Raw genomic sequence first — 27,385 nt, 5'->3', positions numbered from 1 at the left:
GGGTATTGGGCCAGGTGCCACGGAGTCAAGGTGTGTGCACTCCCCTGCTTAGCCACGGCTGGCAGCAACCCAGTGGTAGGCGAGATGGAGGACTTGCAGGTAAGATGACGTCCTTCTGCAAGCATCCAATCGGTGGAATCACTGGTGTCCAATCAGAGGCAGCGTGCAGGTTGGCTATAAAAGTGAGCCGAGCGGGCGTCGCGGCTCCAGTTTGAGGGAGCGGACGCGTGTGGTGGGGATCGTGCTGTGCTGAGGCGGTGGCGGCTTGCGGGATCACCACTGTAGGTGGTGTTTTCTCAACTTCTCGCCACGATTTTCGCTCTAGTCTTGCCCCCGGCTGCCCGCCGACTTTCCGTCGCCACCGCTTGATATGCGCCTGGTCCAGAGCATGTCGACGATTCAGGAACTTGGACCTGCGGAGTACACCCCTAGCAACCGGGTGATCAAGATCGCAGTCATCGGCGGCAGCGCTGTGGGCAAAACGGGTGAGAAAGTTGGGGCCGGGCGCAGCTCTGGGCGGGCGTAACCCGGTGGGTTTACTGCAGGCGTCAGTCGGTGTGGCGGCCTGTGGCTCTGAGCCCAGGGAGCTGAGCTGCGAGGCGAGTCAGGTTGGTTCGCCGGGCTTTGATGTGTGTTTTGTTGAGATCCCCGACGCCGGCTGCAGCCAAGGCCGCGTCCCCCACGCGGCGGAGGAGGGGTTTTGACAAATGGAGAAAATCGGAGTTATTTTCCTTTGGGGAATAGCGGTCTGGAGAAAAATCCTTTACTGGAATTTAGCGGCTACCCGTCCACTGTCAAATGCATTATCTGAGAGAGGGAGGGGACGTGTTGAAGGATTCATGTCTGGGTTACACGCAACTTCACAATCCCATTTATTTCTCCTTCAGCTTTGGTGGTGCGGTTTTTAACCAGGAGGTTTATTGGCGACTATGAAAGAAATGCAGGTAAGTTCCTATTTTGAGAATACATAAAAGTTTGATTTGCGGCACCGTGTAAGTTTCTTTTTTGCCTGCATCAACTCCGCTGTTCAATCGAAAATTAATTCTCTATTCTGTCGGCTGGTAATATTTCAGGTACATTATACTCCAGACAAGTACAAGTAGATCGAGAGCAACTTGCACTTCAAGTTCAAGACACACCAGGAGTTCAGGTGAGGTTTCTGGATAGGGTTTTTAAGCTTTGTTCGTCTTCCCCAACCTTTATTGTCTATTGCATGGATGAAACCTTATAATGGGAATTAAACATCACTACTTCCACCAGTGTAAATAAGGGAATACTTGGGATAATTTGGCTTAATTGAAAAGCTGTTTGGATTCTCTAAAGACGATTTTAAAACTTAATTAGTGCAAAGGTAGAGGTTTGCAAAGCTTTAAGAAAACAAGGCAACTAAAAGGTCATAAGGGAAAAGGTGAACTATGAAGACAAGCAAGTCAATAAATCAGAGGATACCAAATGTTTCTTCAGAATCAGGTTTATTATCACTGGCATGTGATGTGAAATTTGTTAGCAGCAGTTCAATGCAATACTAGAAGAGAAAAAATAAAGTAAATCATTACAATGTATTTATATTGAATAGATTAAAAATGTGCAAAAAACAAATACTGTATATTAAAGTCAGACATATAAAGTGAAAAAGAGGTGAGAGTAGATATAGGACCACTGGAAAATGGCACTGGTGAGGTAGTAATGGGAGATAAAGAAATGGCAGATAAACTAAATGAGTATTTTGCATGTATTCACTGGAGACACCAGCAGTATACCGGAAGTTCAAGAGTGTCAGGGCAGAAGGGAGTGAAATTGCTATTACTAGGCAGGTGTTTGGGAAGCTGTGAGGTGTGAGGGTAGGTGAGTCACCTAGACCCAATGGACTACACCCCAGGGTTCAGAAAGGTAGATGAAGAAATTGTGGAGGCATCAGTAATAATCTTGTGAGAATCACTGGATTGTGGCATGGTTCTGGGTGACTGGAAAGTTGCAAATCTCACTCCACTCTTTGGGGGCGGGGAGTGAGGCAGAAGGGGGGAAATTATAGGCCAGTTGCCCTGACCTCAGTGGTTGTGAAGATGTTGGAGCTCATTTGAGGTCATCTCAGAATACTTGGAGGCACATGATAAAATAGGCCAAAGTCAGCATGGTTTCCTCAAGGGAATTCTTGCCTGGCCAATCTGTTGGAATTCTTTGAGGAAATAACATGCAGGATGGACAAAGGAGAATCAGTGGATTTTCAAAGGCATTTGACAACATGCTGCACATGAGGCTGCTTAACAAGATGAGAATCTATGGTATTACAGGAAAGATACAAGCGTGGATAGACAATTGGCAGGAGGCAGAGAGGGAGCCTGTTTTGACTAGCTGCTGGTGACTAGTGGTGTTCCATGTGATCATTGTTGGGACTGATTCTTTTTGTTATGTCACTGATCCGGATGATGAAGTTGATGGCTTTGTGGCCAGGTTTGCAGACATCATGAAGATAGATGGAGGGGCAGTTAAACTCAGGAAACGGAGGGGCTGCAGGAGGATTTAGACATTAGGAGAATGAGCAAAGAAGTGGCAGATGGAATACAGTGTCAGGAAGTGATGATCAGGCACTTTGGTGGAAAGAACAAAAGTGTAGCCAATTTTCTAAATAGGCAGAAAATTCAAAAATCAGAGGTGCAAGGTGACTTGGGGTCCTCGTGCAGGTTAACTTGTAGGTTGAGTTGGTGGTGAGGAAGGGAAATGGAATGAAAGGGTTATCGTCTGAGAAGCACTTGAGGGCTCTGGGGCTGTACCTGCTGGAATTTAGAAGAATGAGGGGAGATCTTACTGAAACCTATCGAATATTGTAAGGCCTTGATAGAGTGGATGTGGAGAGGATGTTTCCTATTGTGGGTGAGTCTAGGACTGGGGGGGGTCACAGTCTCAGAATAGAGATGGAGATGAGGAGAAATTCCTTCAGCTAGAGGGCCGTGAATTTGTGGCTGTCGGGGCCTGTGGAGACCAGGTCATTGGGTGTATTTAGGGCAGAGATTGATAAGTTCTTGGTTAGTCAGGTGTGATGGGTTACCGGGAGGAGGCAGGAGAATTGTGTTGAGAAGGAAAATGGATCAGCCATGATGAAATGGCGGAGCAGCTATGGCCTAATTCTGCTCTTGTATCTTATGGTCTAAGATTTGCTTCTAACTTTGTCAAAGTCATAAATGTCACTATAACAATTTTAGGACTGAATGTGCAGGTGTTCTTGTTCTCCTCAGATTATACTTGTTGACCGTATGGTTCTTCAGTCTGTGTCACTTTAGATCATGGCTTATGATTGTGGCTCATCACTTTCCAGTCTGATCCTTGAATCGTATTCAAAAATCTTACTGCAAATTCAAACATATAATGTGGTTTGGCTTGCACAGTTCTGGGTGAGAAAATTCCAGATTCATGAAATGCTGGAAACATTCAGCAGCTTGGGCAACATCTGTGGAAGGAGAAATGTCAGCAATTACCTGCTGCCTTGTACTCCTTGCCCTCCCCCACCCTTTTATTCTGGCTTCTGCCCCCTTCATTTGTAGTCCTGATGAAAGATCTTGGCCTGAAGCATCATCTGTTTATTTCCCTGTATAGATGTTGTCTGAATTGCTGAGTTCTGCCAGCATTTAGTATGTTCCAGTGGAGTTCTTGTTTCAGGTTTGGACTTTTCAAATAAAGGGCTTAGACTTGAACACTAATGATTTCTCTATCCACAGATGCTACTTAACCAGATGTTTCCAATATCAGAATTGGGCTTGGTATCACGGCATATATCATGAAACTTGTTCCTTTGTAGCAGCAGCACATTGCAATAAGCATATATAAAAGAAAATTAAGTTAATTTGAACCAAGGGGAAAATACCAAGGTAGTGCTCGTGGGTAAATTGTTCATTCAGAACACTTTTCATTTCCAGAGGTCATGGGGAAACAAAGTTTTACTTTTATACTAATTTCACTGTTTAAGATTTAGTCTCCAATTAGTGAGTTGGTGTCCTCACAAAATTGACACTGAACTACAGTAACCAACAGGAATTCTGCAGATGCTGGAAATTCAAGCAACACACATCAAAGTTGCTGGTGAACGCAGCAGGCCAGGCAGCATCTCTAGGAAGAGCTACAGTTGACGTTTCAGGCCGAGGCCCTTCGTCAGTCCTGACGAAGGGTCTTGGCCTGAAATGTCGACTGTACCTCTTCCTAGAGATGCTGCCTGCTGCAGCTTTGATGTGTGTTACTGAGATAGTGTTAGTTTTGTGAGGATCTCGCGTCTCACTTTTTAGAGTGTAATAATATATTTAATTTAGATAGCTATTTCGATTCATACATCTTTATTGTACTTGAGATCAGGCAAGGCAGTGATCAGGGAATGAATGGAGTTGCTGTCTTAAGTTAGTAAGTTAATAGGATTAGTGACTTGCTGTTGAGTGTGCAGCGAATGCATATCCTGTTGTAACCTATGACAAACTATTCACAACATCTCCAACCTCCATGGCAAATCTGAAGCTGACAACCCTTCCACTTTCATATAGAAATGACAAAGAACAGGGGTTCCAGAAGATTCTGGTGGACACTGCTAGTCACTGACCTCCAGGTAGAATACATACCATGCACCACCCTCTGCTGCCTTTGGGCAAACCAATTTCAAATCCATGCCATCAGGTTCCAATGGATCCCATGCTTTATGACTTCCTGTATAAGCCTACCATGGGGAACTTTTATCAAATGCTTTCCTAAAATCAATATATAATCCATTGCTTTAACATATCAATAATTAGAAATAGAATGGCTTGGAAGGCAACTTGTGGCACATTGTGGAAAGAACAGGTGATGGGTTTGAGGGTTTCTGTTCGGTAGTGTTTTTCTTATTAAGCAAATGGACCACTTGATCACAAAATCTAATTGGATTAGGCCTCAAAGGCTGTTTTGGCTGATGAAAGCTGAAAAGCTAGTGTTAAGTCATGTAAATTTTCTTGGAAGATAGTTCTGGAAGATTAGTGGAATAAAGGCACAAAGGATTTGGATGGAAATTTTAAAATATGCCCTGCTTATCTGGGAGTCAGTATACCAAAAGTGCAAGTAAAGGTTGAATTAGACTTGGTGTTTTTTTAAAAGAATATAGGACATTTGGTTGACATTTAATTTGAAAGTTTGGAACAGTGATCAAATTGGGGATGATGGTAGCTTAAATCAGTTTCAGTAGTGTGAAAGTGAGCAGTGTTAGTTTGTGCGGTCCTGATGGTTCCCAAGTGCAGAATTGAGACAGCTGGGTTTCTTCAGTGTGCTTATAGAGTGAGGTGACATGGATAAGAAGGGCAAGGACAGATTCTAGAGCGATGTGGTACAAATGAGTGGATGAGAAAGGAACAGGAGTGTAGCCTCAATACCTAGACAATGATGTTTTGGAGATGTGCAGTTAAATGAGTGCAGACAGGTTAATGAGAAGAGATGGATAGCCTTCATCAAAGTTACTTTGGATATAATTAACTTTGAACATTTATAGTATTTTGGCAGGGATGGAAAGTAATTGAACTGCTCTGGGGATGATGAGCATGGTTTGGTATGTAGCACCAGGCTAGAGGCATAGTTTGTATGGGTAAAGGGCAAGGCTTATTGTTAAGGAAAGGAGTGAAAATGAATCTGAGGGAGAATTTGCTCTTCAGCAAGAATCCATTTATTTCCTTGACTATTCTTATCCTAGGGGCACTGAATTATCATGTAGAGCATGACTCCTAAACTGCTGCTCGTGATTTCTTTTAAATTGGATAAATAGTTTTGTTGTGAGCAGGCAAATGAGGATCAAGTTTGGCAGTAAGCTTGGCATACTTTTGCAGATTTCTAAAGCACTAGCACTTCTGTTGCCTGAACTGAGAAGCCCTACAGATTCACAGTCCATTAATCAGCAGTCTGTGGTAAGCTGCTGGATACATGTCAAGTCTGTTCTTTATCTTACTGCAGTTAAGTCCAGAGCAGAAAAACAGGATCTGGCATTTTAAACCTCTATGATATTCCAGTAAGGTGATTATTTGAGTACATTCGATGAAGAATTAGTCTTTAGAAAAGCCTGGAATTCTGCACCAGTGGTTTAAGAGCAGTTTTGTGTAATGTGGAGGTGGTCCCACAGTTTGCTCTTTTTCAAGATTTTGATTGCAGCAGTTCAAATGTATCCCTTCAACCCATCTCCCATTTCAAAAGTCAACATTTTGGGAACATGTGTTTTCACTTGATACTTAAGTCTTGAAGTAATTTAACTTGTGTGAAAATTTAACAGAACAGAGTTAAAATGTTAAGCTGGATGTGGAAACTGCTCACTAAAACTGAAACAGCACTAGGAAGAACATCCTGCCTGAATGCAATATGCTGGTTTTGGTGTTTCCATTATTCCATTAGGGCTAGTTTTTGTGCAAATTTAAATGTACATTTAGCAAATGTTACTGGAAACACTTGAGTTCAACCAAATTGATGATTAATGTTGTTGCTTAAAGACTGAATACATTCCAACTAGTTTTTCTTCCCAATGCCTCTGGTTAACAGTCCACTATAGTTTGTTTCCTACTGTGAACTTTCTATTAACCTCAAGCTGCCCCCAGTGATCCTTTCTGCCATCTCCCAGGTCCATCTGGTGCTGTTTCATGTTTCTGAGATCAGTTCCAGCCGTCATTCCAAGCTGGGAGAACTCTATGCTTTGATACTGAGTTATGGAGAAACCATGGGAGGCCCACCATACTTGGAATGCCACTTACGTAGATGATGTCTTGGAATTTTAACAAAATGAGAATATATTAATGACTTGTATTTTATGACTAGATCTGCTGCGACACTAGAAAATTTTGGCTGTTTGTTATTTTAAGCTTTTTTGTTTTTTTAAAAACCATGAGTTCCCCTGGGTTTGCTTTTTTCAAATAAAATTAAAATGTTGCATTCAGTCTAGTTAGTTCAATTTGTAACTTTGCCCACAAACCCCCATGTTTGAAGTATAAAATAGAGAATTTTTACAGTCTAGTCAGTCTGTTTCCTGCGAATAGAAGTGCTACTTTAATCAGACTGCTCCTTTGATTCCTTGCTGAAGTCTGACACTTTTTGTGCTTTTGAGCTGTACAGCTGAATCAACACGGCTCTATGGTAGTAAAGCCATTATGTAGCTCAAACAAAACCAAATGATTCAGAAATGCAACATGGCACATATTTGGATGGCTTTTGTATTTGACCTTTGAGTTTTTGAGTTATCTACAAAGTAAACTTTTCACTGCTGTATTTAAACTAGATGGAATCTGACATTTCCATTCATCATGTTTCTGCTTGGAGTATTATTAATCCTTTGAAACTTTTTCAGCATTTGCATTTTGATACAAACTTGATCACATTTTATTCTCGTTTCTAGATAAATGGGCAGAGTCTTAGCTGCAACGAGCTGCTTAACAGATCCATACAGTGGGCTGATGCAATTGTACTGGTCTATTCAATCACAGACTACAAAAGTTATGAAATGATCAGTCACCTCCATCAGCATGTCTGCCGTGTGCATCCAGAAAACAGAGTTCCTGTCATAATTGTTGGAAACAAGGCTGACCTCCTTCATGCTAAACAAGTGGAACCTCATCATGGCCTCCAATTAGCAAACATACTTGGATGCACCTTCTATGAGGTATCTGCCAGTGAAAACTATAATGACGTGTACAATGCATTTCATGTGCTTTGTAAAGAAATTAGTAAGCAACAAATGAGCAGCAATGCTGAAAAAAGAAAAACATCCATTATACCCAGGCCAAAATCACCAAACATGCTAGATCTGCGGCGGCGTTTCAAACAAGCTCTTTCTGCTAAAGTACGAACTGCAACATCTGTTTGAGGCTGACACCTGAAGATCCTGATATGAAGTGCTTAATCACTTTTTTGTAAAATACTGTGACAAATCAACGTGGGTGTGAAAATCTGGAAAGCCAAGGCTATACCAGAAACTGAATGACCTACCCAGAACAGACTGTCCATTTAATCATTCACTTGGATCTTTGATCATTATCAAGAAGTGATTTTTGAAAATGGGTACTTCAGTGATCACTGCTATTCTCTTGAACATGGTGGGACCAGACCAGAAGTATCTGAAGTTGACTTCTGTGCTCCCTATTGGGAGCCTTGTAGGTTTTGATTTTGCAGTGTCTGTCATGATTTGTGTAAAATATGCACTGATGCATGGCCCAGATGGGACAGAGCGATTTCAAATTGGAGTCTTTGTTAATTCCTTTAAACAAAAAGTAAATCAGTTTGACTGCTTGGTAGCACATCAGTTGCTTTGTTTTATAATACTGTTTCACAAACTTGAATGTGTGGACAATCCTGCTCCTGTGCTGTGGGAGTGCATGCGAAGAATTCAAAGACAGCTCTGATCTTGTACTCCGAATTGCCCTCTGCTAGAAGCTGTGAACTATGTGGAATAAACATCCCAATAGTTGTTTCCATGTGCTGGTTTGGATGGCTGTTCAAATATGTCAGAAGTCAGATGCAACCTTCATATGTGGAGTTTCAATGAGCTAGCTTCATTTGAATAAAGCTATTACATAGGCAAAGTTGTTCTCTTTCCACTTCATTTTAGCCAGTATGAGGTAGCATTTGCTGCAGTACAAAATCATCTGCTTCAGTCTTGCATTTTTATTCTACCCCTCCCATTCCTGAGAGAATATGAAAATGTTAATAGAAGTATGATAAAGTATTTCATCCCACATCCAATACAAAACAGCTTCCAAACTGGAGCACCACAATATGCTGAAGGAGCTCAATCTATGGAAATGAATAAACAGTTAATGTTGTGGGCTGAAACCCTTCTTTAGGACTGGAAAGGAAGGGGGAAGATGCCAGAATAAAAAGGGTGGGGAGAGGGGCTGGAAGATAGCTGGAAGGTGATAGCTGAAGCTAGGTGAGTAGGAAAGTTAAGGGACTGGAGAGGAAGGAATCTGATAGGAGTGGACTATTGGAGGAAGGGTAATACAGGTGAGAAGAGATAAGAGTCCAGAGTGGGAAGGGTGAGGGAATTTTTTTTTAACCAGGAGGAAAAATTAATTTTTTTTCTCCCTTGGGTCTCCTCTTCCTTTTTTCCTATGATCCACTCTCTATCAGATCCCTTCCTCTTCAGCCCTCACCTTCTAGTTACCCTCCTTGCCCTTCCCTTCCTTTCCAGTCCTGAAGAAGAGTCTCAGCCTGAAATGTTGACTGCTTATTCATTTCCAGCAATTTGTGTGTGTTGCTTTGCATTTCCAGCATTTGCAGTGTGTTCCAAATTGGAGTTAGTTTTAACTTGGGTCAAATGTCAAAGCCAAGTTGGACAATGCCTGTCTTAATGGAATGGGGTTCCTACAGTCTTAAGTGCAATGGGCTTGAAATGTCTTTCTAAGTGCACTTTATGGATAGCTGGGCTCTTTGATGTCTGCAGTAGGAATTCCTTTCCAAAGAGCGCATACTTTCCAGCATGTTGACAAATAAACAGTTGAACCAAGTGTACTAGTGTTTTATGAAAGATCTTGTATTTACTTGCATAGAAATGGTTGTGTACAGTATCATTGTCAAGTTAGAGTATGTTCATTTGCTGTTTATTTTGCCACGTTCTAATTGTTATGTCAGCTGGGTTCCAAGCATACTTGTGTGACCAAGCACTTTAAGCATATCTAATCTCGACTATTTGAATTCTCTAATTCCATGATTGTATAGTGGGTCACTTATGGCTGCTATTTAAGTCAGCCCAGAGTTCATGCTGAGTTTCTAGTATTAAAAAGCTGTTCTCAATTAAACATGAAATATATTAAGTGTATCCCAGAGTATCTACTTAAAAAAGAGTCACTGAACATTTTAGGCAAAATTATGATTTTAAAGTATTTAATACAAACTCTGCCTCTTACCCAGTTAGTACAATGAACATGTAGACAAGTAGAAGTTGACCAGAGATTTCAGGAGTGGAATACCATCCTTTCACTAAGCACAACAGTAATCTAGAAATCCTGGTATGTTTATTCTAATACTGATGTTTTTATTTCAAAGCACTAGTACCGTGTGTATATAAAATTCTAAACTCTTCAAGCTAGGGTAAAAATATATTCTGGAAAAAACTGCTTTGAAAGCCAAGTCCCACAGCCTTGATAAAAATGAAAAAACGGTTATTTACATGGCTCATTTGAATGTCAGACAGGTTACTTGACTTGTTGTGTCATCCCTTATCACAAAAGGGCATGGAGGCAATTTGCAGCATATCCATTTATTTTCATATATTCAGGTAGATGTCTTGGATTTCTGAGTTTGCAGAACAGTTGAAAATTTATGGCTAGCAACACTGCATTTGTTACACTCCAATATCTGGATGTAGTCTGTTATTTGCAAAGATGAGCTGAGTCACATCAAGTGGTGTTAGTAGGCGAGTGGACAGCACAATCACCTGAAAACAAAAGATAAACAGAATCTGAGCCATGTGTTTACAAATCTGTTACCTTATAACTAATAGAAAGTCGCAAATTTGGATAACAAATATAAAGTACTAATGATGACATTAAACTGCTTTATGATTTACCCTCTCTCATTTGATCCTGTATTCATGTAGTATGGTCACAGGGCTATCACAGTTAGAATGATCCTGGGCTAGTACTGGACAACAGGCTAGGTTGCTTGCATGTAAGGAGAGGACATAGATACCCTGCTATGTTCATTGTCAAGGCTCATTCATCATTAATAATTATTTATGGCAATGAAAGAATGCCTCTTCAGGATCAAATCAAATGTAAAAAAATGCCACTGAAAAACTCCTTGACAAATTCTCAGTTTTCAAAGTGAAATATTTGTAGTTGCCATTGTAGACATTCTCGCACAAGAATGTAAAGCAAGTTGAACCAGAAGTCATACTCTGCCAACAATCAAATTGATTTTGGGAGAACAGTTTACAGAATCATATTACAAAGAGTAAGAAATCTGCCGGAGGGTATCCCCTGCAACTTGAGTAAAACCTACACAAAGCTGATACAGTACCCATTGGCCCTGTAATTAGTTCAGCACTCTTAAAAGGTTGTATCAGATTTTTAGATACTGCATTTTGCAGTATTTTAAAAATATAACACAATATGATTTATTTTTTGGTCGACTGCAACCTTTTTCTAGATCACATAAATACAATACAGTACTCCAGTTTTTAAATTACACAATTATAGGATGAACCTTGATACACTTATATGTAGCTAAAGATAGAAATGCTGTAGCAGTATCAGTTGATCCATTAGCCAACATGCTTTCAGCTACTGAGGGTAGGTTACTCCTGATTTGTTTTCCATGATTCTCTAGAAACAGATAAAAGAAATCTGACTGCAGGAATGTTAGAAATTTGAAAAATCTGAAGTAATGCAATTCACAGCAGGTAGATAAACATTTTAAAGAAAGTAAAACTTGCTAGCATTGTTAATGTTTTGAGGAGAATTTGAAACCAGAGTTCCCTTGAAGGTCACAAGTGAAATGTTACTGTGATTTTCTCTTTCAATTGGCAATCAAGCTGCCTTACATTTCCAGCATTTTTGTGTTTTTTTTTGCAGCAATTGCCTTATTGAACCTTCCTAACAAGACCCTTTAAAATGAACGAGACACCCCTTGGGTCCACTCTAAAAGCATTATATTTCTTTGAGGAGGAAATTGATTTGTTGATGAACATGCAGCCAACTGCATACCTTTGTAAGGAAAAATAGATGATGTTGAAGCTTTTTCAGTGAAATAGTGAAATTAAGCTTAAATGACAGTAACAGAAGATAGAGCAGATCGCATTAGATTGTGGCACATTGGGATTAGTACCTTTTGGCCTTATTAAGGGCTGCCCTAATAATCTGAAGTTTAAGGGAAATAGTTAAAAAGGTATCAAAAAGTCAAACCCCTGTTTAACTGAGTAAAAAATTATGTATTTAAACAGAACAAATTAGTAAACTACCAATGTTACTACAGTACTATAAATCTAAGTATTAGTTCATCATGGTTACCACCATCTGAATTCATTGTGTTTTACCTGGCAATTGGTAAACTATCCATAAAGCATCAAGGTTTAAAGCTTTTCCCAATAACTCCTTTTAATCAGTTCCTGACATACTTGAACATTACAACACAGTTATGCGATCCAATGCTTCCTTTGAACCTGATGTTGTAGTGTGTTTGTTGCCAAGGGAACTGTTTGGTGTGGCATGATTAAAAAAGCCTGTTTCATCTTCATTGTAGATATCGGCACAAAATTTTTGAAGCAAGTTGGGGAGTTTTGTGAATTTCCATGTTCATGCACTTACTATCAGCACTACCTTTCTCGCAGTGAGTGCTTTCTTGAAATTAATGTGGTGCCTGTATTTCCATTGAGACAACCAACCATCTGTTGCTTTAAAATCTTTGTGATCCAGCTTCTCAGCTAACTCCTCTGACTTGTTTTTTAACATTGGTCCACCAACATGCACACCTTGTCTTAGTTATAATCGACAACCATTGATTCAGGGCCTCTTCAACATCTGGGTCCTTACATTCAGACTTTTGTTTTTGTGATGGCCCCTGTTGCTACTCACATAACACCCATTCTTCTCGCCATTTATCTTGCTGATGTATCAGGTGTGTAATTGTAGGTTTTGGCACTCCAGTTATCTCTGCCAGCTGATGGTGAGCGGTGTCAGAAAGCTGGCTTTTAATTTGGTCCAGCAGGGTTTTTAGCTAGTGTCAAATCTTTTCATGGCAAAGGTCTCAGTTTAAAAATAAATGTATCCCAAATCACTGCTTTTTGAATTGGTGTCTGCCGGCCCAAATGGATAACCTAACACAAGCACAAGCAACTGATGCAACCGTTTACTCCAAGCACAGTGCAGTGTCTTATGGCCACACGAGTGCATGTGACTGACTGTCTCCTGCCCCAGTTAAGTAGCATTGTGTCCCAAATAAACAAAGGGAATCTCAGCTATTTTTCAATTTGTTTTTGTTCTTTAAAAGTTTTCCCAAATAAGTGGCTGCCCCGATTAACTAATGGCCCAATGAACTGGAATCCACTGTATTTTACTTAGGTTTTGATTCTTAGTTGTACTGCATGGAGAGCTAATTGCCAGCTAAAGTTTTGTTCCTCTCCTGATGCAATGTGTTTTGAAGCGGATTCCGCTCAGCCATGGTTACTTTGCTGTGAATGCTATAGACACCTGTGCACAATCTGAGTAACAAACCATCCACTCAGTTGCAGCTATGATCCATGAGGCAAATCTTGAGTAGCTGGCAAATGAGGAAAAATAAGGAAAGAGACTGAAGGATGAAGTTGTTAGATATGCAAGATAATGAGGCCCAGAAAAAAACTTCCCAAAAAAATCACCTTCAAATTAATTGAGACGGTGTTCAGGAACTAATAAAGGCATATTTCTCACACATTGGTAGATTTTATTCTGGCATGACTAGCATACAGAAAACTGGAGAAACAGGAACCTGGAATTACTTGAAAAGCATTTGTATGCTCTGGAAGGAGATATTCAGTGGTTTCCCAGTTGAATGAACCTCAATAGAAAAAAATCAGCTCCTAATCTAAGATGGCTTTTTGTTGGGTGTGGGTTTTTCAGCATGAAACTGACTTAAAATATAACAAGTTCTTTACACTTGCAGTAGAAATATTCAATTAGTATTGTACTTGGTTTGGACAATCTACAAAGGGAATTATAATGAATTTTAAACTCGAGGGTACCTTATGAATATCCAGAACTGAAACCATAGCAAATTTCTTATCCTTTGGTTTATTTTTGAAGCCATTTACAGTAAACATGTCATTGAGATATGTAAAATTTATTTCAAAATGGATCAACTTGACTGGTAGCAGGCTGGATCAGTTATTGGAAGTGTTGATGTTTTCCAATTTACAGAAAAGAAAATATCAAATAACTTAGAAGAGGTACAGAGTCATATAGTCAGACAGCATAAAGACAGGCCCTATGGTCAGTCCAATACGCTCATGCCTACCACACCATACTAATCCCATTTGTCAGCATTTATCTGTAGCCTTGTGTACATTGGTGATTCAAGACCTCAACTAGTTACATCTACAATGTTGTGAGAGTTTCTGCCTCAGCTATTCACTCAGTATGTTCCAGAATACAATCACTCTTTTGGTGAAAGTGTTCTTCCTCAGATCCCTTCTAAACCTCTTATCATTGCCATAAATCTATACCATATAGTTTTAAATATTTCTATTTTGGAGAAATGTTTCCTACTATCTACCTTATGTACACCATAAAAAGTTTATATAACTCCCAGTCTCCACTACTCCAAAGAAAACAAATCCGTCCTGTCATGAGAACTGAGACACTTCGACCCCGGCAATCTCCTCAGTATCCTTTCGATTCTAATCACATTCTTCCAAAAGTGTGATGATAGAACCAGATATACCATTATTTGGATAGTTTACGTATCAGTCTTTTACTGCATATGAATTTTAGAGACGAAGACCCCTGTTATTGTTGCATCAGATAGAATTTTTGGGCAATTGATATCTATTGGCTAAATTAGCTCATTTTGTTGGCAGAGTTCGCACCAAACACTTCATATTTATTTTCCAGTATCCTAGAGTGTGTTGTTCAACTATACTCTCATCTCTTTTTATTGCAAATATCTATTCAACTGAATTTCTTCACAAACAACATGAACACTGCAACAAAGTAAAATTAAATTGCTACTGCAGTCTCCTTGATTTCTCAGTTTCAAATTGTAGTGTTCTACGTTCTTCACAATGTTTATTTTTTTGATGTCAGATCATATCTTCAAACAAAAATGTTCACTTCTAATCTATCTCTGCTTTAGCCTTGATGCCTTTACTTCCTGATTGACATAGTACTCTTATCTGTAAACTTTCAAGATATGGCTTGCCTTTCACTGCCCCCATCTCACAAATCTTCACTCCATGTATGGTCCACACCAGTTCATCATACTCATTTTTAATTTCCCCAATATTGATTGGCATCTTCCTAGAGCAAGGGATTTAGATGGGGTGGAGTTTGTGAGCTGTGTCAGCAAGGTTTCCTGACACAGTATGTAGATAAGCCTACAAGAGGAGAAGCTGTACTTAATCTGGTATTGGGAAATGAACCTGGTCAGGTGTCAGATCTCTCAGTGGGAGAGCATTTTGGAGATAGTGTTCACAATTCTATCTCCTTTACCATAGCATTGGAGAGGGATAGGAACAGACAAGTTAGGAAAGCATTTAATTGGAGTAAGGGGAAATATGAAGCTATCAGGCAGGAACTTGGAAGCACAAATTGGGAACAGATGTTCTCGGGGAAATATATAGCAGAAGTGTGGCAAATGGGGATATTTGCGTGGAGTTCTGCATAGGTATGTTCCAACGAGACAGGGAAAGGGTGGTAATGTACAGGAACCGTGGTGTACAAAGGCTGTTGAAAATCTAGTCAAGAAGAAAAGCTTACAAAAGGTTCAATAAACTAGGTAATGATAGAGATCTAGAAAATTATAAGGCTAGCAGGAAGGAGTTTAAGAATGAAATTAGGAGAGCCAGAAGGGGCCATGAGAAGGCCTTGGTGAGCAGGATTAAGGAAATCCTTAAGGCATTCTACAAGTATGTGAAGAGCAAGACGATAAGACGTGAGAGAATAGGACCAATCAAGTGAAACAGTGCAAAAGTGTGAACGGAACCGGAGGAGATAGTGGAGATACTTAATTAATACTTTGCTTCAGTATTCACTACAGAAAAGGACCTTGGCGATTGTAGGGATGACTTACAGTGGACTGAAAAGTTTGAGCATATAGACATTAAGAAACAGGGCATGCTAGAGGTTTTGGAAAGCATCAGGTTGGATAAGTCACCGGGACCAGACGAGATATACCCCAGATTACTGTGGGAGGTAAGGAAGGAGATTTCTGAACCTCTGGCAATGATCTTTGCATCATCAATGGGGAAGGGAGAGGTTCTGGAGGATTGGAGGGTTGTAGATGTTGTTTCCTTGTTCAAGAAAATGAGTAGAGATAGCCCAGGAAATTATAGACCAGTGAGTCTTACTTCAGTGGTTGGTAAGTTGATGGAGAAGATCCTGAGAGGCAGAATTTATGAACATTTGGAGAGGCATAATATGATTAGGAATAGTCAGCGTGGCTTTGTCAAAGGCAGGTCATGCCTTACGAGCCTGATTGAATTTTTTGAGGATGTGACTAAAGACATTGATGAAGGCAGAGCAGTAGATGTAGTGTATATGGATTTCAGCAAAGCATTTGATAAGGTACCCATGTAAGGATTATTGAGAAAGTAAGGAGACATGGGATCCAAGGGGACCTTGCTTTGTGGATCCAGAACTGGCTTGCCCACAGAAGGCAAAGAGTGGTTGTAGACGGATCATATTCTGCATGGAGGTCAGTGACCAGTGGTGTGCCTCAGGGATCCGTTCTGGGACCCCTTCTCTTCATGATTTTTATAAATGACCTGGATGAGGAAGTGGAGGGATGGGTTAGTAAATTTGCTGATGACACAAAGGTTGGGGTGTTGTGGATGGTGTGGAGGGCTGTCAGAGGTTACAACAGGACATTGATAGGATGCAAAACTATGCTGAGCAGTGGCAGATGGAGCACAACCCAGATAAATGTGAGGTGGTTTATTTTGGTAGGTCAAATATGATGGCAGAATATAGTATTAGTGGTAAGACTCTTGGCAGTATGGAAGATCAGAAGGATCTTGGGGTCCAAGTTCATAGGACACTCAAAGCTGCTGCGCAGGTTGACTGTGTGGTTAAGAAGGCATACGGTGTATTGGCCTTCATCAACCATGGGATTGAGTTTAAGAGCTGAGAGGTAATGTTGCAGCTTTATGGACCCTGGTCAGACCCCACTTAGAGTACTGTGCTCAGTTCTGGTCATCTCACTACATGAAGGATGTGGATACTATAGAAAGGGTGCAGAGGAGATTTACAAGGACGTTGCTTGGATTGGGGAGCATGCCTTATGAAAATAGGTTGAGTGAACTTGGCCTTTTCTCCTTGGAGCGACAGAGGTGTTGAGTGACCACTCTCCGCTGAACAGTGACGGCTCCTCTGTAGAGATCATTAAGAGCACCAGATTTCTTGGTGTTCACCTGGCGGAGAATCTCACCTGGTCCCTCAACACCAGCTCCATAGCCAAGAAAGCCCAGCAGCGTCTCCACTTCCTGTGGAGGCTGAGAAAAGTCCATCTCCCACCCCCCCCATCCTCACCACATTCTACAGAAAATGTATCGAGAGCATCCTGAGCAGCTGCATCACTGCCTGGTTCAGGAATTGCACCGTCTCGGATCGCAAGACCCTGCAGCGGACAGCGAGGTCAGCTGAGAAGATCATCGGGGTCTCTCTTCCCACCGTTACAGACATTTGCAATACACACTGCACCCATAAAGCCAACAGCATTGTGAAGGACCCCATGCAGCCCTCATACAAACTCTTCTCCCTCCTGCCATCTGGCAAAAGGTACCAAAGCATTCGGGCTCTCACAACCAGACTGTGCAACAGTTTCTTCCCCCAAGCCATCAGACTCCTCAATACCCAGAGACTAGACTGACATCTACATTATTTATCATTATATTGTAATTTGTCCTCTACTGTGCCTATTGTCTTGTTTATTATTTATTGTACTGCTCTGCACTGTTTTGTGCATTTTATGTAGTCCTGTGTAGGTCTGTAGTCTAGTGTAGTTTTTGTGTTGTCTTACGTAGTCTAGTGTAGCCTTGTGTTGTCTCACTTAGTCTAGTGTAGTTTTGTGTTGTTTCACGTAGCACCATGGTCCTGGAGTAACGTTGTTTCGTTTTTACTGTGTACTGTACCAGTAGTTTATGGTCGAAATGACAATAAAAAGCGACTTGACTTGACTTGGAGGATGAGAGGTGACTTGATAGGGGTGTATAAGATGATAAGAGGCATTGATTGTGTGGACAGTCAGAGGCTTTTTCCCAGGGCTGAAATGGCTAACACGAGAGGGCACAGTTTTAAGGTGCTTGGAAGCATGTACAGAGGAGATGTCAGAGTAAGTTTTTTTATGCAGTGGGTGGTGAGTGCGTGGAATGGGCTGCCCGCGATGGTGGTGGAGGCGGAAACAATAACAATAGGGTCTTTTAAGAGACTCCCGGATCAATACATGGATAGAGGGCTATGGATCACCCTAGGTAATTTCTGAAGTAAGTACCATGTTTGGCACAGCATCGTGGGCTGAAGGGACTGTATTGTGCTGTAGGTTCTCTATGTTTCTATACCCTCATCCTCCCTAAAACTCCATACCTTCAAAATCTTCTCAACTTACTTTTTATTTATTCTCGCTCAGCATCCACTCTCTGTAAGCTGCACTAATAAACTATAGAGATATTACTTGCAGCTGTGGCCAGACATAGTTTTATGGTCTGTAGCGGCAGACGAAGACATCATGAACTCTTGTTCTCTTTATTGAAATGACAGAGATACCAATAACCTTTAATGGGCATTCCAATGCATTAATTTATTCTGTAGATGAAGGGAATTATTCCACTATGGAGGATTTCACAATCAAATCCAGACCTTTTAACATGCATGAAAACCAATTCAAGCTCAACAGAAAGCAAGAGGAAATCTTTGATTCCTCCTTCCCTGAGCCTAAATCCATGAAAGTCAATTGGAAAATTGAAAGGCCAGCGTAAACCTTAGCTTATCAGTCCTCAGTTTTAGGACTGAGAAGCAATTATTTAAAAGAGTAACAATTGCTTTCAAGATGTACAATGTTGACTCACTCCATCAGTCAAGTGCAAATATTACTCACCTGAGAGTTGGGTTTGTATGTTGAGACGAGGTCTCTTATCATTCGTACTTCTGAGATTGTGACTCCACCCAAAAGGAACACCATTAGTAAGGGATGGTCACTGGGATGGGGCCGGCTCACCTATCATGTTAACAACATAGAACAGTATTTTTGTCATAATCCAGACTACACTGTACAACTCTCTGCCCCTTTTCCAAGGCAGAAGTCACACTGCTTCATTATGAATACTTTACAACTTATATTTTTTTGTGAAGGTATTTTTGCCACATTACACACACTTTGTAAACTGAGCATTTTACAGATTTAGAAAGGAAACTCTTGGAGGACTAGTGGATTTCCTGTTTAAATATCAGAGGTTTGATGAAGTTGCTATAGGCTGGAGTAGACCGTGATGACAATACTCCCAGTGAGATGCTTATGAAATCCATCCTGAGTCAAGCATGTACTGTAGAAAACAGTGAACATGGCTGAAACGAAAGAAGAGAGACTCACCATCACTTCTTGGTGCATAATAAGCCTGTGAACCTCAATCATCCCCAGCAAGCAATATGGACTTCATAAGGCTGCCTTTAAACTATGGCCTTTGCCAATATGACAAGCTTAGAAACAATTCAATACCAACACACACATTTAGAAATTAACAATTATTGTGTTCAAGAATACTGCTGAAAATGGCACAAACACATCGTTATACAGATCAGGGAATAACTTTGATTTTAAAAATAATTTTTAAAATTGTCATTCATCACTGAGATAAATTCAATGATGTATTACACATTTCTAGCAACTTTTGAAATAGCTGCTAAAAAAACTTGCCTCGTAATTCTCCTTTAAACTTTTCCCCACTCTCTCTAATGCTATGTCCTATGTTTAAGAGCTATTTCGACAGTCACGTGATTAGGCAGGGAATAGAGGGACATAGCCCCTGTGCAGGCAAACAGAATTAACAACAAGGCAAGGGACTCTGTGGAGTGGCTCCCTGAACAAACTGTCCAAATCACTGGCAGAATGTCTCATCGCCAGAACTCGTTAACAAACATCAATAACTCTCATGATGAGAGGGGCCTTCAGTCACATTCTTCCTGTACAGATGGCAGAATCCTAACACACACTGCTGTCAGGACAATTGTGATGGGAAAGAGATGGTCACTCACCTCTTTGCAGACTGGATTTGCTAAGAGCGTGTGGTGAAGGATGCAAGGGTCCTTGTCTCGGTTCACCCCCAGCAGATGCAGAACAGAGGACTCTCTGATCTATGGAGTGTTCCCAGGGGTACACACACTGAGAAAGGCAAGAAGTGCTACTGAAAGGTCATCAGCTTGCTGAAAGCCACACTTTGAACTGGCTGAAACTTGTTGGCCTTCCAGTACAACAAAATGTCTGTAAGGAAATGCTGCTGACTGGCACATTCCAGTCTGCGGGAGTACACACTGAGAGATGTACTGAAGCTTGGTGCAGCCAATGCAAAGACTCTGGTGGGAAGGTCCACAGACTAGGCTCTTCACTACAGGACATGGAGGGACTGAGTCAGATAGGGATGCCCCTCAAAAAATGAAAGGGTGTACTGCCCCAGAAGCCATATAGAACATAGAATAGTACAGCACAGTACAGGCCCTTCGGCCCACAATGTTGTGCCTACCCTCAAACCCTGCCTCCCACATAAGCCCCCACCTTAGATTCCTCCATATACCTGTCTAGTAGTCTCTTAAACTTCACTAGTGTAGCTGCCTCCACCACTGACTCAGGCAGTGCATTCCACATACCAACCACTCTCTGAGTAAAAAATCTTCCTCTAATAACCCCCTTGAACTTCCCACCCCTTACCTTAAAGCCATGTCCTCTTGTATTGAGCAGTGGTGCCCTGGGGAAGAGGCGCTGGCTATCCACTCTATCTATTCCTCTTATTATCTTGTGCACCTCTATCATGTCTCCTCTCATCCTCCTTCTCTCCGAAGAGTAAAGCCCTAGCTCCCTTAATCTCTGATCATAATGCATACTTTCTAAACCAGGCAGCATCCTGGTAAATCTCCTCTGTACCCTTTCCAATGCTGCTACATCCTTCCTATAGTGAGGTGACCAGAACTGGACACAGTACTCAAAGTGTGGCCTAACCAGAGTTTTATAGAGCTGCATCATTACATCGCGACTCTTAAACTCTATCCCTCGACTTATGAAAGCTAACACCCCATAAGCTTTGATAACTACCCTATCCACCTGTGAGGCAACTTTCAGGGATCTGTGGACATGTACCCCGAGATCCCTCTGCTCCTCCACACTACCAAGCATCCTGCCATTTACTTTGTACTCTGCCTTGGAGTTTGTCCTTCCAAAGCGTACCACCTCACACTTCTCCGGGTTGAACTCCATCTGCCACTTCTCAGCCCACTTCTGCATCCTATCAATGTCTCTCTGCAATCTTTGACAATCCTCTACACTATCTACAACACCACAAACCTTTGTGTCGTCTGCAAACTTGCCAACCCACCCTTCTACCCCAACATCCAGGTCGTTAATAAAAATTATGAAAAGTGGAGGTCCCAGAACAGATCCTTGTGGGACACCATTAGTCACAATCCTCCAATCTGAATGTACTCCCTCCACCACCACCCTCTGCCTTCTGCAGGCAAGCCAATTCTGAATCCACCTGGCCGAACTTCCCTGGATCCCATGCCTTCTAACTTTCTGAAGAAGCCTACCGTGTGGAACCTTGTCAAATGCCTTACTAAAATCCATATAGATCACATCCACTGCACTACCCTCATCTATATGCCTGGTCACCTCCTCAAAGAACTCTATCAGGCTTGTTAGACAGGATCTACCCTTCACAAAGCCATGCTGACTGTCCCTGATCAGACCATGATTCTCTAAATGCCTATAGATCCTATCTCTAAGAATCTTTTCCAATAGCTTTCCCACCACAGACGTAAGGCTCACTGGTCTATAATTACCCGAACTATCCCTACTACCTTTTTTAAACAAGGGAACAACATTCGACTCCCTCCAATCCTCCAGTACCATTCCCATGGACAACGAGGACATAAAGATCCTAGCCAGAGGCTCAGCAATCTCTTCTCTCGCCTCGTGGAGCAGCCTGGGGAATATTCCGTCAGGCCCCGGGGACTTATCTGTCCTAATGTATTTTAACAACTCCAACACCTCCTTTCCCTTAATATCAACATGCTCCAGAACATCAACCTCACTCATATTGTCCTCATCATCATCAAGTTCCCTCTCATTGGTGAATACCGAAGAGAAGTATTCATTGAGGACCTCGCTCACTTCCACAGCCTCCAGGCACATCTTCCCACCTTTATCTCTAATCGGTCCTACCTTCACTCCTGTCATCCTTTTTTTCTTCACATAATTGAAGAATGCCTTGGGGTTTTCCTTTACCCTACTCGCCAAGGCCTTCTCATGCCCCCTTCTTGCTCTTCTCAGCCCCTTCTTAAGCTCCTTTCTTGCTTCCCTATATTCCTCAATAGACCCATCTGATCCTTGCTTCCTAAACCTCATGTATGCTGCCATCTTCCACCTGACTAGATTTTCCACCTCGCTTGTGACCCATGGTTCCTTCACCCTACCATTCTTTATCTTCCTCACCGGGACAAATTTATCCCTAACATCCTGCAAGAGATCTCTAAACATCGACCACATGTCCATAGTACATTTCCCTGCAAAAACATCATCCCAATTCACACCCGCAAGTTCTAGCCTTATAGCCTCATAATTTGCCTTTCCCCAATTAAAAATTTTCCTGTCCTCTTTGATTCTATCCTTTTCCATGATAATTATAAAGGCCAGGGAGCGGTGGTCACTGTCCCCCAGATGCTCACCCACTGAGAGATCTGTGACCTGACCCGGTTCATTACCTAGTACTAGATCTAGTATGGCATTCCCCCTGGTCGGCCTGTCCACATACTGTGACAGGAATCCATCCTGGACACACTTAACAAATTCTGCCCCATCTAAATCCTTGGAACTAATCAGGTGCCAATCAATATTAGGGAAGTTAAAGTCACCCATGATAACAACCATGTTATTTTTGCACCTTTCCAAAATCTGCCTCCCAATCTGCTCCTCTGTATCTCTGCTGCTACCAGGGGGCCTATAGAATACCCCCAGTAGAGTAACTGCTCCCTTCCTGTTCCTGACTTCCACCCATATTGACTCAAAAGAGGATCCTGCTACATTACCCACCCTTTCTGTAGCTGTAATAGTATTGCTGACCAGTAATGCCACCCCTCCTCCCCTTCTCCTGCCCCCCCCATCCCTTTTAAAGCACTGAAATCCGGGAATATTGAGAATCCATTCCTGCCCTGGTGCCAGCCAAGTCTCTGTAATGGGCACTACATCAGAATTCCATGTATGTATCCAAGCTCTCAGTTCATCACCTTTGTTCCTGATGCTTCTTGCATTGAGGTACACACATTTCAGCCCTTCTACCTTACTGTCTTTACACTGTTTATTCTGCTTCTCTGTCCTCAAAGTCTCTCTATATGTTAGATCTGGCTTTACTCCATGCACTTCTTTCATTGCTCTATCGCTCTGGGTCCCATCCCCCTTGCAAATTAGTTTAAACCCTCCCGAACCATGCTAGCAAACCTACCTGCAAGGATATGGCTCCCCCCTCGAGGTCAGGTGCAACCCGTCCAATCTGTACAGGTCCCACCTTCCCCAGAAGAGATCCCAATGATCTAAAAATCTAAATCCGTGCTCCCTGCACCAACTCCTCAGCCACGCATTCAACTGCCATCTCCTCCAATTCTTTCCATCTCTGTCACGTAGCACTGGCAGCAATCCTGAGAACGTCACCCTTGAGGTCCTGTTCTTCAGACTTCTGCCTAATTCCCGAAACTCACACTTCAGGACCTCATCCCTCTTCCTGGCTATGTCGTTGGTCCCAACACGTATCACAACTTCTGGTTGCTTTCCCTCTCGTACCAGGATGTCGTGCACCCGGTCAGAGACATCCCGGACCCTGGCACCCGGGAGGCAACAAACCATGCGGGTGTCCTTGTCACGTCCACAAAATCTCCTGTCTGCTCCCCTGACTATAGAGTCTCCAACGATGACAGCTCTCCCCTTCTCTGTCCCACCCTTCTGCACCACAGGGTCAGACTCAGTGTCAGAGGCCCTGCCACCGTGGCTCACACCTAGTCGGTCGTCCCCGCCCACAGTATCCAGGACGGTAAACTTATTATTCAGGGGAATGGTGCAGGGGTGCTCTGTGCTACCTGTCTGCTCACCTTCACTTCCCCCCTCTGACTGTCACCCAACGACCTGCTTCCGACAGCCTAGGTGTGACTAGCTCTCATCAATGACTGCCTCATTCTCTCTTATGAGTCAAAGGTCATCCAGTTGCTGCTCCAGATTCCTTACACGGTCTTCCAGATCGCCCAGCCGTATGCACTTCTGGCAGATGTGACTCTGCGGGAGAGGGGCGTTCCCCCAAGACTGCCCCATCTCACATGAGAGGCACATCACCATCTCAGGAGACATTGTAAAAACTAACTGCGAGCTAGCTTGTCCTCCACCTCTTCTCGTCGAAGCCTCTTAAGTCAAAGCCTCAAAGCTCCACTCCTTCACTGGCCCACTCACTCACTGGCCGCTTCGCTTGAGCTATCCCTCTATTTATCTGTTTGAGCTTTTCAAGATACTTGGTCACCTGACCTCGACTGCCCAATCAGCTGCTTTCTGCTGAGTCTGAACTATTCAAATCTTGATTGTCTAATCAACGGCTTTTTGCTGATCTATTCAAATCTTGATTGACTTGATTGCACAGACCAACTGCCAAAACTGCCAGAATCTCTTGAGTCAAAGCCTCAAAGCTCCACTCCTTCACTGGCCCACTCACACACTGGCCGCTTCGCTTGAGCTATCCCTCTATTTATCTGTTTGAGCTTTTCAAAATGTTCAACATCTGTAGCAATAGTATCATGATTTCAAAAAAGAAACCCCACTGAATGTAATAACCATAAATGTGGAAGTGTTGCAGTGTTTCTTCTTTTGTATATATATTTTTATTATGATGAAAGTCTATTTTTGAAATAAACAAAGATGGAATTAGTTTAAATTGTGGGTTGAAGGGATTCATGCCATACTGTAGCTGAAGTTCCAATCCAATTAGACAACATACTTCGTGCGGCAAGTTAAAAAGTAACCTTTACACAGCAAAGAAATCTGCCCTGAAATATTTTTCTGTCCAAGAGAAATAGTTTCCAACAGGATATAAGGAATGCAAAACACAAATTCCAGAAATACCAAGCCACAGCTTATTTAGTGAGTTCAAATGTTCAAAGTGAAATTACATCATTAGTTTAATTTGAAATGAGGCCAGCAATTTGGTAGTTCAGTACATGGACGCGAGGGTCTTATTTCTTCCTTTCAATGTCAGATTCATCTTTGTGAGCCACTCAGACAGGAAATGCTGCTTTCAACTTTAAAGTTAGCAGAAGCCTGAATTAAAATGTCCACAGAAAAGGTAAACACAACAGTGTGTGAAAAGTTGGTGTGTAATTATTGAATTGAGAAAGAAAGGAATTTTTATTCGTTTTAAAAAAGTAAACATTGCTGGCTTCATTTACTCTGAATTTGTCTGATCAGTTACATATTCTGCTCAATATCAGTTTCACGACAGCGCTTTGTCAATGAACAGTCATCTATTTTGTTCATTTTATGGGTGTTCATTATTCAAAATATAAAATTTTCACTCTTGGATTCATCTGAAATTGCTCAATTAGATTTAGTTATTTATTTTAGATATTAATTAGAGATACAGCTCAGCAGAGGCCCTTCCAGCACAAGGCCCTGCACCGCCCTGCAGCCCACCTATTTAACGCTAACCTATTCATAGGGCAATTTAGAATGGTCAATTAACCTACTAAAAAGCAAGTCTTGTTTATTGATCAGGCCTAATCTCTGTAGGCTAATTTTGCCAGATGGAGGAGAGTAATGTTAATAAACTAATTTTCTACAAGATGCTGCTTCACCAGAATTTTCTGTAACAGCTTCCTGCACAAAACCAGTGCCTGGCTATTTATTATCGTCTTTATTCTGTTATAAATATCTCAAGGTAGAATCCCAAGTGGCAAACACCTGTATGATTAATATCCAATATACTGGATGGGATTTGATCAAATTTTATCAATATAATTCATCAGAAGCCTGAAAATTATTTGTTGGATAAAACTCTGCTACCATAGCATGTGCATGGGCAAGAACTCAGAGACAAATACATTGGCGGTATTGTATACCCTCCTGGTACAGGAATTAAGATAAAGTTGCACTAACTTATGCCTCATTGCTCTATTCTCTTTGAAAAAAAAAATCCCTAAAAATGTCTTCTATTGAATCCAGAAAAACCCTGTAATTTTCGATACTCTGAACAGAATATCTGCATTTTCATAAAGTTATTTTTTTTATCAACTTTAATCATTCAGAAAGAATGTTACAAAATAATAGGTTGTTTAGTTGTACACAATCCAATTTATTTCTTGTTTTTGATTACTTAGCTATGCTCAAATTCAATTATTTCAGCCTCTAACAATTTTCCAGATGGTTGGGAGTGACAGTGAGTTTGTGATTATAGAAGAGGCTGTATACTTAGTGAACTTCTTCCTTTATCTGACTCATGCTTCTTTTCATAAAGTGTTGACACCTCTCAGCTAAAGAGGTTGCATGGTTGAATGCCCTTCAGTACTTTATCAGCAGATCATTAATCACAATTAAGCCTTTACTGTATGTGAGAGTTTTCAGCCTATTTGATCTTGTGAAGCATTACACCTGAGGCATAACCTTCCCTTTATCTCCTTATAGAGGCTGTCCCCCCCCCGCCCATCTTTCAGTCCAGATGTTGAATCCTGACCTAAAATATCGATTGGCCACTTCCCTCTGCTGAGCTCATTCTGCAAATCACAAACACTACAGATTCTGCAGGTACTGGAAGTAGTCTTCAGTTCCTCCAGCTCTGGCTCCAACATCAGCCCTGGCCTGGGCCACCTCCAGGCTGAGACCTTTCTTACTGCCGCTGAGTCCTACTGCTCTTCTTCCTCCAACAATCTTCCTACCCACTCTTGGTCTCTCAGGCTCCCCTCTACCCCTCATCTGCCCTTCATTCCTCTGAGCCCATATCTTCCTCCCTGAACACCCTAATCCTCCCTTGACCCCAGCTCCCACACCTGCTATGTCTTCATCATCCCTTTCGATCTTCCTTTCTCTGCCGCAGAATGTTCTGTCCTTAGCAAGGGCCTTACTTCCCCTCACCCGCTCCTCAATGAATTCCGCTCCACCCATAGCGCTGAGCTCTTCTTCCATTGCTTCTGTCCCCAAGCCTACTTCTTTGATAAGGATTCCCCAACTCTCACTGATGACCCCTTCTCCTGTTTTCAGTCTCTGCTTGGACATCTCACTCTGACCTTGTGCCTGCCATTGATCTTTTCATTTTTAAATGCTGATGGGACATCAAGCATTCCAATATGAAGAGATGAAAGGATAGTTTTGACTCAGGTGTGAACCTCCACAAGATCAAATGGGCTGAAAACTCTAACAGTAAAAGTCTTGAATTTTGAACTTCGCCTTTCCTTTCACCTATTCTAAACTCACCCACTCTGAACACACTGTCCTCCACTTC

The 27,385-nt window shown here is 41.8% G+C and overlaps 2 protein-coding genes across 2 annotated transcripts in view; one reads left to right on the top strand and one right to left on the bottom strand.

The window, feature by feature from the left end:
• The first annotated feature begins 225 nt into the window (after positions 1-225).
• rasl11b (RAS-like, family 11, member B) lies at positions 226-9,011 on the top strand. Its single transcript, XM_063043150.1, has 4 exons — positions 226-485; positions 888-944; positions 1,074-1,150; positions 7,373-9,011. The coding sequence occupies exons 1-4, from the start codon at positions 371-373 to the stop codon at positions 7,838-7,840; spliced, it is 717 nt and encodes a 238-aa protein (XP_062899220.1). The 5' UTR covers positions 226-370; the 3' UTR covers positions 7,841-9,011.
• An 841-nt stretch (positions 9,012-9,852) lies between these two features.
• scfd2 (sec1 family domain containing 2) overlaps positions 9,853-27,385 on the bottom strand; it is a 303,002-nt gene continuing 285,469 nt past the window's right edge. The window contains exons 8-9 of the mRNA XM_063043148.1: positions 18,757-18,876; positions 9,853-10,408 (exon numbers count right to left, since the gene is read on the bottom strand). Coding sequence (XP_062899218.1) covers positions 10,316-10,408; positions 18,757-18,876 — 213 coding nt within the window. The 3' untranslated portion in view covers positions 9,853-10,315. The remainder of the gene's footprint in view (positions 10,409-18,756; positions 18,877-27,385) is intronic.

Source organism: Mobula hypostoma, chromosome 3 (assembly GCF_963921235.1).
Source record: "Mobula hypostoma chromosome 3, sMobHyp1.1, whole genome shotgun sequence".
Taxonomy (NCBI): domain Eukaryota; kingdom Metazoa; phylum Chordata; class Chondrichthyes; order Myliobatiformes; family Myliobatidae; genus Mobula; species Mobula hypostoma.
Note: the sequence above shows the minus strand (reverse complement) of the source record. Positions and strands in the feature narration are given on the sequence as shown.

Excerpts from the sequence above, each read along its gene's own strand:
- rasl11b (XM_063043150.1), top strand. The coding sequence starts at position 371 with ATGCGCCTGGTCCAGAGCATGTCGACGATTCAGGAACTTGGACCTGCG. Across the intron at positions 486-887 it reads CAGCGCTGTGGGCAAAACGG|CTTTGGTGGTGCGGTTTTTA; the intron begins GTGAGAAAGTTG and ends TTTCTCCTTCAG. Across the intron at positions 945-1,073 it reads CGACTATGAAAGAAATGCAG|GTACATTATACTCCAGACAA; the intron begins GTAAGTTCCTAT and ends GTAATATTTCAG.